The sequence below is a fragment of the Mobula hypostoma genome, chromosome 10, assembly GCF_963921235.1.
Source record: "Mobula hypostoma chromosome 10, sMobHyp1.1, whole genome shotgun sequence".
Lineage (NCBI taxonomy): Eukaryota > Metazoa > Chordata > Chondrichthyes > Myliobatiformes > Myliobatidae > Mobula > Mobula hypostoma.
Genome location: NC_086106.1, coordinates 51648844 through 51662548, shown reverse-complemented (window position 1 = coordinate 51662548; position 13705 = coordinate 51648844). Strand labels below are relative to the sequence as shown.

Here is a 13705-nt window from a genome sequence, read left to right as displayed (position 1 = left end):
ATGGGGTCCAGACAAGCCGAGTGTGTGTTCAAAGGGAACACAAAGGTATCTCCCTTTCTGAACTGAACACTCATCACAAGGTGGCAAACCTCAAAGGGATGACTAAAAATGCGGGTGATTATAAACCCTATGTTGAGCTGTTGAAGTGATGGAAGGTGTCTTCACCTTGGGCCACTGATGATTGTACAGCTTCATTAATCTAGTTTTACAAGCAAGCTGTTTATTCCCTGGAGGACACCCCCCCCCGATAAACCAGCCTCAAAAATCATGTGAATCGAATACACAGATGTCCCATCCATCTCGTTATCTGCAGGAAGCAGTGCATTTGGGAGAACACCTGCTTCCTGCCTCCACTTCTGCCTCATCCGCACAGACTGATCGCACCTGGAATGTGTAGGCACGAGACTCACTCCACAGATCTCTGGACAAAGCTTCGGTTGAAGCTGTGGGGTAGGCTGGGTGTATGCCTCAGTGTTGAGAATGTTGTAATTCATATTGCAGTGCCCAATAACCCATCCCAGAGTGCTTCTATAGATCCCCTGCCAGCCTCCTGGCTACTGGAGTTCACTATGTCCATGGTAATTTGAAACTGATACGTGTACACATTGAGCGGTTCCAGGCTGGGATCACATACACAGCTTCCCTCTGACACCCCTTTGAAGTGTACTCACATGTGCGTAGTTTGGAGGCTGTCCAGTGCAATTGGAAATGAAACAGCGTTGCATGTTTCACAAATGACGAGGACTTGAGGACAGAAACCAGGTATTAAATGTGGTGATATTTGGTTGAATTTAATAAATACCACTTTCATACTGATCACCCTGATGTCAATGCTGCTGTCTTACCCTGCTGTTCTCTGTTTTCCAGGGGCTTTCCTCATTCCCTACACAATCATGATGGCAATTGCCGGAGTGCCACTGGTCTTCCTGGAAACTGCTTTGGGACAATTTGCCAGCCTGGGACCTCTGGAAGTGTGGAAAGTTGTACCCATTCTACAAGGTTAATGTGTAGACAATACAACTGAGCTCTTTTAATCAGCATGTACCAGCAGGTCCAGTCTCTGACCCACGGACTTTCCAACTGCTGATCCCTTGCGGTGCTCTGCTATGATGAGTCTTTCAGTAGAGTGAATTATGCAGCCTTTGCACAGGGGAGGTTGCTCGAGAATTGTAATGTTGGCACAGCGTTCAGGAGCATCTTCATTTGCATTGAAATCTCAGGGCTGTAAAGGAGAGCACCTAGATTTTTAATTGTTATATTTCCCTAATGTTTTAAACATTTAAATATGTTTTAAATGTAATTAGATGATTTACATTTTTGTTAAAAACTTCATTACATTTTACATGTTTATTTTTAATTGTTTTGAATACTGGGACATTGTGAAGCATCTAAAGAACTTGTTGTCTCTGGCAGAGGGCAATGTTTTTCTGCCTGTCACAGCCGGCTTGTTGTTGGGGCTTGTTTTCCCCACTCATTTGACAGGAGGTCAGGAGGCACAAAGTCCTCCAGATGAAGAGGGGCTTATTGATGAACAAGGTCCTGCAGGTAAATAGGGCTCTGCCACTTCAGCCAATTCAGTCTCCATGGGCAAAGCAGGTCTGTGGAGGACTAATATGCACCTTTGGAAAGTTTAGGACATTATGTAAGTTCAGAAGCACAGCTGGGTATGGGATCTTTCCGATCATCAAACAACTCTGAGAATCCTGCATGTAATAACTACACCTATAGATCTCCATGGAAACAGTGACACATTATAAGAATCAAACTAAAACACCACAGATGCTGGAAAACTTACCTGAAAGCAGAAAATCCTGGAAACACTCAACAAGTCTGGCAGCATCTATAGAAGGAGAAACAGAGTTAATATTTAAGACTCCTGACCCAGTTAACTGTTTCTTTTCCCACATATTATGGAACATCCCCCCCTCCAATCTTGTGCTGGCCTACCCTCTGTAACTATCCAAATCAGGCACAGTCCCATGGTGCCCATCAGAACTGTCAAGGTACATTTACAGCCATTGGTAGTGACCAGTTTTGCAAAAGGGTTCTATAATGAGATGCCCAGTGCACCAGGACCACATCGCCTGTGTCAGGCAGGCACGAAACTCACTCATTCAGAAGTCAAATGAGTTTCAGTCCTCATCACATTTGCCTACAACATGGCAGCCATTAGCCAGGTGAGAATGGAAACAGTGAGATCTAGTGATGCCTAGCCAGGGAGATAGCACATCAGCAAAGTTAAAAAGAGGCTAACATTAGATATCTAACCACAATGGTTATATAAACAACAGAAATAGTTAGATATAAACATAAGAGATTCTGTAAATGTTGGAAATCCAGAGTAACACACACCCAGTGTTGGAGGAAATCAACAGGTCAGGCAGTATTCATTCTTTGGGGTACTCCTCTGTTTTCATGGATGTTTGCAAAGACAAAGAATTTCAGGGTGTATATTGTATACATTTCTCTGACATTAAAAGTACCTATTGAACCTATTTATGGAAATGAATAAGCAGTCAACATTTCGGGCTGAGACCCTTCTTCGGGACGGATAGCTAGACATAGTAGTTTATCTCACAACTTCTGAAAAGAGAGAACCAGATTTTTCATTCACTGCTATGAGCTGTCATCCACCAGAAATGTTATCTATTTCTGCCTCAGCAGGCGCAGCTTGATCTGCTGTGTATTTTCAGCTATTAATCTTTTCTTTCATTTCAGGTTTCTAGCATCTGCAGTAGTTTGCTTTTGTAGCCAAATAACCAAGTTATCTCTTTGTTATCTTCCTGACCAGATGAAGATTAACCAGACTTTCTCCAACCATTGTGGAACAGAATCAAACAGGAGAAATAACTAGATTGAGAGACGTTCATCCTGTATCCCATCCTAGGCTATTTCTTCCAATATTCTTGCCAACATGACTGTGTTGGCTACTTTCAGTGTTAGGGGTTTATAAGCCACAGTGCCCACCTTTATGATGAAATGCCTCTGCTCAAAGCATTAACTGTCCATTTCTTTCCATAGATGCTGCCTGATCAGTTGAGTTTCTTGAGCAGTTTATTTTGTTTTGCTGCTTATTATTAAAAAGCTTCAACTCTAGCAGTTGGCAATTCTATGAAAATAGTCTTTTACAAAGGAATGATATTGTGGTGCTCCGGGGGCTTGGTCGACAGTTCGCCCCAGCATTCCTAGTGGCCAGCATTACATATCGTTTCTGTTTTGAAATGCGTTCGCTGTGTGCGTGTTGAGCAGAGTTATGGTGAGATGTTCAAGTTCATCTATTTTTGTTCAGGCTACACGGTTATTCATTTGTGTGTTTGTGTGCCATCCTGACTGTAACCGGGATGCTTAATAACTACCTCCCCTGTCTGTATGTGACTGAGTTAGTTCTCTCCGAGCTATTGCACTCTGTCTTTTATTGTGCTTGTCACAAAATAAAAACAGCAGGTGAGATAAATTATCTCTTCTCATCTGTCATCATGGCCCAAATGCTCACCACATTGATGCCAGGAACGGGATTAGAAATTGACAGCAAAATAAAATATTCTGGGAATGAAGGGGTTAACATATGAGGAGTATTTGGCAGCTTTGGGTCTGTACTCACTGGAATTTAGAGGAATTCCATTGAAACCGACTGAATGTTGAAAGGACTAGATAGGATGGATGTGGTGAGGATGTTTCCTGTGGTAGTGGTATCCAGAACTAGAGGGCACAGCCTCGGAATGGAGGGGCGACCTGTTAGTACAGAGGTAAGGAAGAATTTTTTAAGCCAGAGAGTAGTGAATCAGTGGAATGCCCTGTTACAGCTTGTGGTGGAGGCCAAGTCCGTGGGTATATTTAAGGCGGAAGTTAATCGTTTCCTGATCGGTCAGGGCATCAGGGGATGTGGTGAGAATGCAGGTATACGGGGTTGAGGGATCCGGGATCAGCCATGATGGAATGGCGGAACAGACTCGATGGGCTGAATGGCCTAATTCTGCTCCTATGCCTTATGGTCTTATGACGTTGGATGGAGCACCTTCAGACCCGAGGAATAAGTCAAGAATGGAGTAGTATGCCTCCTCCACACCCCTGGGCCGGGCTCCCGATGACAGGATGCCAACCTGGAGGGAGAATCTGGACACCGAGCATTGTGGCTTCCCACTGGATCCCAATGGGACGAGTCTACCAAGCTCCCCAACCCGGGGAGAGCGCATCACCTGCCTCCATCGCAGCCCACACCAGGGAGCTCAAGATACCACTGCCACAGGAGTTCAGGCAAGCAGCAGGATTCACCAACGCTACCTGAGCAAGAGGAAAACCAACGGGACTCGGCAATTGACGCCACAAGGTCCACCCTGAAGCTCCCCAGGTACAACAGTACCGGCTGCCTGGAGCCCTACCTGGTGCAAGCCAAGCTTTCTACGTGGCTCAGCAGGTGGAGTCCCACCAAGATGGTGGTACACCTTGTCCTGGCACTGGAGGGCGATGCCCTGCGGGCCCTCCTCGACCTAACGCCGCTGAGCAGCATGACTACAAATGCCCTCGTAGCAGTGCCAGAGTGGCGTTTCGAGCAGAGGCCATCAGAGGAAGCAATGAGGCAACAACTGGGCAGCAGCCAGCAAGAAATCCTAGGGATCTTTGCCACTGCTCAACGTGGCTACCCCCAGTTCCCTCCCACAGTCCACGAAAAGCTTGCTCTCCACACCTTTGTAAAGACGCTGGTACCAGAGCGCCATCGGCAGCACGTTCGCCTGACATCACCATCATTGCTGGCCGACACGGTCACAGAGATTGAGGGGGACGAAACAATTTTAGCTCCCCCCCCCCGCAAGGCGTTCTAGCATCACCCTGCACCAGCAGCATGTCACAGCCTAGCGCAGCCATTGGTAAATACCGAGTGGTTACAGTTGTTCGCTTGTGTGTTTGTGTGCCACCCTGAGTGTAATCAAGGTGTTTAATAATCACCTCCCTGTCTGTATGTGACTGAGTTGGTTCTCACCGAGCTATTGCACTCTGTCTGTTATTGTGCTTGTTGCAATAAAAACAACAAGCCCAGTTGAGATAAATGAGCTCTTCTCGTCTGTGGTCAAATTCTCACCACAATATGCATAATAGTTCTGTCATTCCCAGCAGACGTCACTGTTGGCCATTCAGTCGACTCTTCAGAGGACTCAAGAAAACAGAAACTTTCCTTATTTCAGTCTACTGTCACCTAGATTCATGCTCCTTTTTGTCTTTTAGTTGATTTTAACGATCAGCTTCTCCTTACACTTTTCCTGAGAGGCAAATACTCCAGCATGTCCCTGGCACATACCATCAGCCTGAGCGTAGGGCTGGTCCTTATGTCTGATTGATGTTTATTGCCTTCATTCACAGGATAGTTTCTGTTCCCATCAGGACCAGGCTCAGGGGGACAGTATTTACCATTGACCTATTCCAGCAGAGAGGCCTCCCTCTCATGAGCTGCAGGGCTAGATCTACAGCAACTATTCTCTGATAGTGTGGGACCATTGCACTGACACAGGCAGTCAGCTGTACTCTTGTGATTGCAGATTTAATTTCCATACCAGAGCCTCAGAGAAGATGTGTTTAGCGGTAGTACTGAGGGAGTGCCGTGCTCTCTAGGGTGGTGTACCTCAGATGAACAATTGCACTCTGAGCCTGCCCCAGTCTGTGTCATGATGGTACAGGTGGCTGGGCAACTTCCTGCTCTATACCCTTCTTTCAAACACCATCAGTGAGAAAGATTATCTGTAATGTATGTAAACAACAGGAATCTGCAGATGCTGGAAATTCAAGCAACATACATCAAAGTTGCTGGCGAACGCAGCAGGCCAGGCAGCATCTATAGGAAGAGGCGCAGTCGACGTTTCAGGCCGTGAAACGTCGACTGCGCCTCTTCCTATAGATGCTGCCTGGCCTGCTGCGTTCACCAGCAACTTTGATGTATGTTGCTGTAATGTATGTGCTCTTTTATAGGTTTTATTTAGTTGAGAACCTGTAGCAGTATATATTGCAAATGAACTACACTTCAATTGTTGCAAGAAGCTTTTTGATGTCATACTAACATAAAAAGAGCTACTTAGGTGCAAGTGTCTGAAAACTTACAGACCACATTGGCGCCAATCTCATTCATAAGTTGGTGAATACTTAGTTCTAACATACTTCTCTCTGTGTGTGGTTGAAGGTTTGGGGATCCTGGCATTTATTTTATCAGTACTTCAAAGCATCTACTACAGCATCATCATCAGCTACAGCCTGTTCTACCTGTTCTCCTCCTTCCAATACCCCCTGCCATGGGACAACTGTTCCAGCTGGTTGGATAAAAATGTATCCTGTGCCAGAGGTAATGTATATATTAACTGTTAGACACGTCTGCTTGATATAGAACATAGAGCATGGAATAGTAAGCACAAGACAGGACCTTGTCTGCACCAACCATGATGCCAATCTCATCTGGTGCACTCCTTCCGTTTTCTGTCTGTTCATGTATCTGTTTAAATGTTTGTTAAATGCTGCCAACATACTTCCTTCCACCATCTCCCCTAGGCACTGACATCTCTCTGTGTAAAAATTCTTGCATATCTCCTTTCAACTTTCTCCATCTAAGCTAAACTGGTATCTTCTACTATTTGACATTTCCACCTGGAATAGAGACTGACAACCTTTCTTGTGCCTCTTAAAATTTATACACTTTTATCGGGTCTCCCTTCAGTCTCTGATGCTCAAAAGTAATTTAAAAAAACAATCCAAGTTTGTCCAAACTCTGCCTTTAGGTAAACTCTTCAATCTGAATAATTGGTCTGAAGGGCTGCTCTGTGCTACAGTTCTCCATGTTTCTACAATCCTATGCCAGACCCAGATGAGACAGAGATCTGTGTTCAATCCTGAGCTCCAGTGCTGTCTGTGTGGTGTTTGCATGTTCTCCCCGTGACCATGTAGGATTCTATCAAGTGCTTCAATTTCCTCCCACATTCCAGCAATGTGCTAGCCAGTAATCGGCTGGCGTAAATTGCCCCTTGTGTATAGATGAATGGATGAGACTGACATAAGGAAGTTGTCTCACTGTATCTGCTCGGACATAGAGAGAACCAAAGTGGGATTGATTAGAAGTGTTGATCATGGGTGTTTTGATGGTCAGCATGGGTCACTGAGCTGAAGGGCTATTTTCAGTGCTGTTGATCCATGTTGGAGTTCTCTGATGAAGTAAAACTACCCTCCGTGGCCACTTTATCAGGCACACATGTACACCTGCTCGTTAATGTAAATATCTAATCAGCCAATCATGTGGCAGCAGTTCAATGCATAAAAGCTTTCAGAGGTTCAATGGGTTCATTTGGTGTTTGCACCAAACATCTGAATGGGGAAGAAATGTGATCTAAGTGACTTTGACGGTGGAATGATTGTTGGTGCCAGATGATGTGACCTGAATATCTCAGGAACTGCTGATGTCCTGGTTTCACACACAACAGTCATGAGCATTTACAAAGAATGGTGCAAAAAAAAACACATCCAGAGAGTGGCGGCTCTGTGGGCAAAATTGCCTTGGTGACGAGAGAGGGCAGAGGAGAATGGCCAGACTGATTCAAACTGACTGGAAGGCACCAGTAATGATCATGCTTTATAAGATTAGTGTGCAGAATGCCCTTTAAGTGGACGGTCTACTGCAGCAGAAGACCATGACATACACTCAGTGGCTACTGTATTAGGTACAGGAGGTATAACTCTAGGATAGTCTGATGAATCTTTTTGACAGTTCCAACACATAACGATGATTAGGTACAGTTACATGTTTGGCCTTCTTGATATCTAACTCAGTTCAACTTCATAGTTAAACAGAAAGTGCAAACCATTCACGATTGGCATTTCCGGGAGGATCTCACTGATGTGAAAATGGAATAGTGTGTTGCTTTAACAGGATGAACCCAGAGGAAGGAGCATGTAGTTATGATGAAACACATCAAAAAATTGTAATTCTACATGGTTAGTGTAGAGTTGGAGGATTCAAGGCCTAAGATGGTATAATTTTGAATTCAATAGCCCTTGGATTCAGTTTCTTTACATAACTTCATTTCAGCTTTATGGGATGACATCAGACCTGTAAAGGCTGAGGAGAGGGAATTGGTTTCATTAGGTGACCTTTGATGTCACCTTTTGGTGGGATCAACATTGTTAGTGAGCGTTATGGTGGGGGGTTATATGGGAGGCAGGGTTTGAGTGTCGGCACAACAATGTGGGCCGAAGGGCCTGTACTGTGCTGTACTATTCTATGTTCTATGTTCTGTTATAGATAACACTCATTAACAGATGTTGAAAACAATGAGAAATTTCAAAAGGGTGAAAAATATGCAACATTTTTATGAGTATTTATATCTTTGATGAGGGGATAAAACAAATCAGTGTAAGAAATTGAAACAATGGGCTATTCATCTCGCTGTGTCTGCTCTGTCACTTACGGACTCACAGAGCCCCACAGCACAGAAACAGACCCTTCAGCCTATTTAGTCTGTGCCAAACTATTAACCTCTCACATCCCATCCAACCTGAACCCAGACTATAGCTCTCCATACCCCTCCCATCCTTGTACCAATGCAAATTTCACTGAAGTATTGAAATCAGACCCGCATCCACCATTTCGCCAGCCTCATTTCACACTCTCACCACCCTCTGAGTGAAGAAGCTCCCCCTCATGTTCCCCTTAAATATTTCACCTTTCGCCCTTAATCCATGACCACTAGTTCTAGTCTCACCCAACCTCAGTGGAAACAGCCTGCTTGCGTTTACTCTATCTATACCCTTCATAATTTTATACACTTCTGTCAAATCTCCCTCAATCTTTGATGCTATAGGCATAAAGTCCTAACCTGTTCAACTTTGCCTTATAACTGGAAACATCTTTGTAAATTTTCTCTGCACTCTTTCAATATTATTAATGTCTTTCCTATAGGCAGGTGACCAAATCTGCACACAACACTCCAAATTAGGTCTCAACAATGTCTTATACAACTTCGATATAACATCTCAACTCCTGTACTCAATACTTTGATTGATGAAGACCCATGTGCCAAAGGTTTCTTTATAACCATATCTACCCGTGACATCATTTTCAATGAATTACAGATCTTTATTTCCAGATCCCTCTGTTCTACCAAACCACTCTGTGCTTTATTGTTCTCTGTCTAGGTCCTACTCTGGTTTGTCCTGCCAAATTGCAACACCTCACACTTGTCTGAATTAAATTTCATCTGCCATTCTTCCAGCTCTTTGCAAGCTTTCATAGTCTTCCTTGCTGTCCACTACAACCCCGGTCTTGGTGTCATCACAAATTTGCTGATCGAGTTAACCACATTATCATTCAGATCACTGATACAGATAACAAACCACAACAGATCCCTGCAGCACGCTACTAGTCACAGGCCACCAGTCACTAAGGCAACCACCTACTACCACTCTCTGGCTTCCCCAGTGAATACCTAATCCAATTTATTGCTTTATTTTGAAAGACAAGTGAGTGAACCTTCTTGACGAACCTACCATTTGTCACTTTGTGAAAGGCCTTGCTAAATTCTATGTAGACATTCTACTGCCTTGCCTCATCAACATTCCTAGTAACTTTCCTTGAAAGACTCTGCAAGATTGATTAGATATGATCTATCACGCATAATACCATGTTGCCTATTCCTAATCAGTCCCTGTCTATGCAAATACTAATTTATCTGGACTCTTAGAATACCTTCCAGTAGCTTTCCTATAAATAATTTAGTGAGATTATGGTTGCTTGCCTACCTACACTAGCTCATATCCTCTGTTTCAATAAATATCTGAAAATCTTTGATGTCTGAAATATAGTATCAATATTGGACAAGCTAAAGATTCGCTAAGTGTAGGATTGTGATTTTGTTCCTTACACGTCATTCACAGTGAACAGAGCTCTTCTCAGCTGAAGATAACAGGTGCAGTTAGAATTTGCTTTAAATGTTTGACTAGAATGACAAGTAGCTTCCTGCAAATGCTGCTGATAGCAATTTGATCAGTGTGTTTAGAAATTAATTATACTGGAAATATAATGCGGGAGAAACATCCTGGGACTCTTTGGCAACGACAGGTGTACCGGTGGTTCAGAAAGGCAGCTCGCCACCACCATGGGCAGTAACTGCTAGCCTTGCTAGTGGTGTTAGTCAGAATATGACTAAGAAAGTGTGTTCTGGGTAGGAACACAATGTACTGAATGGCTTCTTACTGTGGGGCAGTTAAGCTGATTCTCTTATGCTCTTTTGTTTCAGAATTCATTTGCAATGTTTCTTTGCCAACTGGAGGCTACAAAATAATTCAAAACAAAACGTGCGCCAATAGAATCACTACAAAGTCAGCAAGTGAAATCTACTGGGAGTGAGTATAAATAATGCAGCCACAGAGATTGCTCATTGGTGGATTTGAATGTGCCATCTGATGAACGAATGGAGCAATATCCATATAGATCTGCGCTGAGATTCTGGTGGGGTTTGGGAGGATTGTCATGGGCTTCCTCAAGAACTGGTGAGCCAGCATCCATAGAGTCACACAGCACAGCCTTTAGCCCAACTTGTCAATACCGATCAACCTGCCTGAGACCGTCCCTTTTCCCTGTGTTTGAATCATATCCTTTTAAAGCTTTCCAATCCATGTACCTGTCTAAATATCTCTTAAACGCTGTGATTGTACTTCCACTGTCAGTTTGTTCACTTGCTACGAGCCTCTGTGCTAACTTGTTGTCCCTCAGATATTGTTTAAATCTTAACCCCCCATCTTAAATCCAGAAGCATAACATACCCAACTGGAGACTGGGACCCCAGTGAGCAGGGACGCATACTGATGAGTCGCAATGGGCCAGAGCCTCAGGCAGTAAGCAGGAGCATTTCATGTGCTGGAACTTTATCCTCCATTCCTCTTTTCCTGATGTTGGATGTGAATGGAACCTCTCCTGACCTCACATAAGAACATTATAAACAAAATAAATTGGAGTGGGAGTCAACCATCTGGTCCATTAAGCCTATTTTGCCCTTTCCCCATAACCCTAGATTTCACCACCATGCAAAAATCCATCAGATTGTGCCCTAATTTTATTCAATAACATAGCTATATTACTCCCCTGGACAGAGAATTCAACAGATTCAGTACTCTCTGGGAAAACAGTTCCTCCTCATCTCTATTCTAAATATAATACCCCAAATCTTCAGGCTATTTTCCCTAGTTCTAGTCTTACCTACATACAAGTGGAAACAACTTCCTGCCCCTATTTTATCCCTCTCATTCTTATGTATTCTGGTGAGTATAGTCTAAGGCATATCATCTCTTCTGATAGGCTAACCACTTCATGTCCGGAATAAACCTGGTGAATCTCCTCGGCGCTCCCTCCAACACCCATATATGTTTTTTCAAGTAAGCAGACCATAACTGCATGTCGTACTCCAGGTACACCCTTATCAGCACCCTGTACAGTTGCAGCATAACCTTCCTGCATTTAAATGTAAACTCTCTAACTATAAACGCCAACATTCCATTACAACCCTCAACATTACATCTTTGCTTCTGTATTCTAGTCCTCTCAAAATGAATGCAAACATGGCATTTGCCTTCCTCACCACTGACTCAACCTGCAAATTAACCTTTGGTACCTCTGACACCTCTCACTCCCTGTCCCTGTCCATACAACATGAGGTAAAAGACAGTTTCCTCTTGCATTCTATAGAAGGAGTTTTTCAGGAAGAAGCAATAGTAGACCTCCTCCTCGGGAACGTGTGTGCCAAGTAACGGAAGTGACAGCTGGGATGAACTCTGGGTCCAATGGCCACAACATTTATTAGATTTTAAATAGTTATGGTAACAAAAACAAGAGCAAGTCTACAAGTTGGAGTGGAGTAGGGCCAGCTTTGAGGGCATTTGGGAAGGTCAACTTGGTGACTCTAATTAAAAGCAAGAGGATGGTTTTTAAAAGGGTCAAATCAAGAGTCTAGGGCAGCCTGTTTTTTTAAAGTAAAGGATAGGCATACTAAGATCAGAGAACTTTAGCTGATGAGAGATATTGAGGCTCTGGTAATGAAAAAAAATGAAACATATGTTGGATAGCTATTCTGGATTGGGTGTTATGTAATGAACTGGAGAAGATTAGGGAGCTTAAGGTAAAAGAACCCTTAGGAGACAGTGATCATAATATGATTGACTTCAACTTGAAATTTGATAGGGAGAAAGTCTGTTGTCGCAGTATGTCAATGGACTAAAGAAAATTATAGTGGTAAGAGAGAGGATTTGGCCAAATGAAATTGGAAAGAAGTGTTGGCAGGGATGACAGCAGAGCAGCAATGTGAGTTTCTGGGAAAAATTAGGAAGGAACATGATAGATGTATTCCAAAGCTGAAGAAATACTCAAATAGCAAAATAGTACATCCATGCATGACAAAGGAAGTCAAACCTAATATAAAAGCAAAAGAGAGCAAATTCGTAGGAAAACAGAGGATTGGGAAGCTTTTAAAAACCTAGAGAGAATAACTAAAAGAATCATTAGGAGAGAAAAGATGAAATATGAAAGCAAGTTAGCAAACAGTATCGAAGCATGTTCAAATATATAAAAAATAAAAGAGAGGAGAGAGTGGATATAGGACCGCCAGAAAATGAGACCAGAGAAATAATAACGGGAGACAAGGAGATGGCAGATGAACTAAATGAGTATTTTATATCAGTCTTCACTGTAGAAGACACTGGCAGTGTGCCAGGTGTTGAAGGGTGTGAGGGAAGAGAAGTGAGTGCAATTACTATTACGAGGGAGAAGATGTTCATAAAGCTAAAGGACCTAGGGGTATACAAGTCTCCTGGAGCAGAGGAACTACACCCTAGGGTTCTGAAAAAGGTAGTGGTAGAGATGGTGGAGGTATTAATAAATATCTTTCAAAAATCATTGGACTCTGGCATGGAGCCAGAGCACAGGCAAATAACAAATGTCACTCCACTCTTTAAGAAAGGATGAAAACAGCAGAAAGGAAATTATAGACCAGTTAGCCTGACCTCAGTGGTTCGGAATATGTTGGAGTCAATTGTTACGGACGAGGTGATGGAGTATTTGGTGACACAGGACAAGATAGGACAAAATCACCCCAACCCTCCCCTCTCCATTGACACCACCAGCCTCCCCCCTCCCCCCTCTGATCCCAGCTCTCATCCGTGCCGGGTCTTTACCATCCCCTCCGACCTTCAACTGTCGGAGGCAGAACGCTCTGTCCTCAGTAAGGGCCTCACGTTTGTCCCCCTTCGCCCACACCTCAGCGAGTTCCGTGTTCGCCATGATGCGGAACTTTTCTTCCGCCGTCTCCGTCTCCGAGCCTACTTCTTCGGCAAGGACTCTTCCACCCCCACCGATGACCCCTTCTCCCGTCTTCAACCCTCCTCTTCTTCATGGACACCCCGCTCTGGTCTTCTGCCTGCTCTGGATCTCTTTATTGCCAACTGCCGACGGGACATCAACCGTCTCGACTTTACCGCACCTTGTCCCCATTCCAACCTCACTCCTTCGGAACGCTCTGCTCTCCACTCCCTCCGCACTAATCCTAACATTATTATTAAACCAGCTGATAAAGGGGGTGCTGTTGTAGTCTGGCGTACTGACCTCTACCTTGCCGAGGCACAGCGACAACTCGCGGATACCTCCTCTTATTTACCCCTCGATCGTGACCCCACTAAGGAGCACCAGGCCATT

At 43.9% G+C, this 13705-nt stretch overlaps 1 protein-coding gene across 1 annotated transcript in view; it reads left to right on the top strand.

The window, feature by feature from the left end:
• LOC134352535 (sodium- and chloride-dependent neutral and basic amino acid transporter B(0+)-like) overlaps window positions 1–13705 on the top strand; it is a 73452-nt gene that overhangs the window by 17706 nt on the left and 42041 nt on the right. Inside the window, exons 3-5 of the mRNA XM_063059797.1 lie at window positions 868–999; window positions 6167–6332; window positions 10321–10368. Coding sequence (XP_062915867.1) covers window positions 868–999; window positions 6167–6332; window positions 10321–10368 — 346 coding nt within the window. The remainder of the gene's footprint in view (window positions 1–867; window positions 1000–6166; window positions 6333–10320; window positions 10369–13705) is intronic.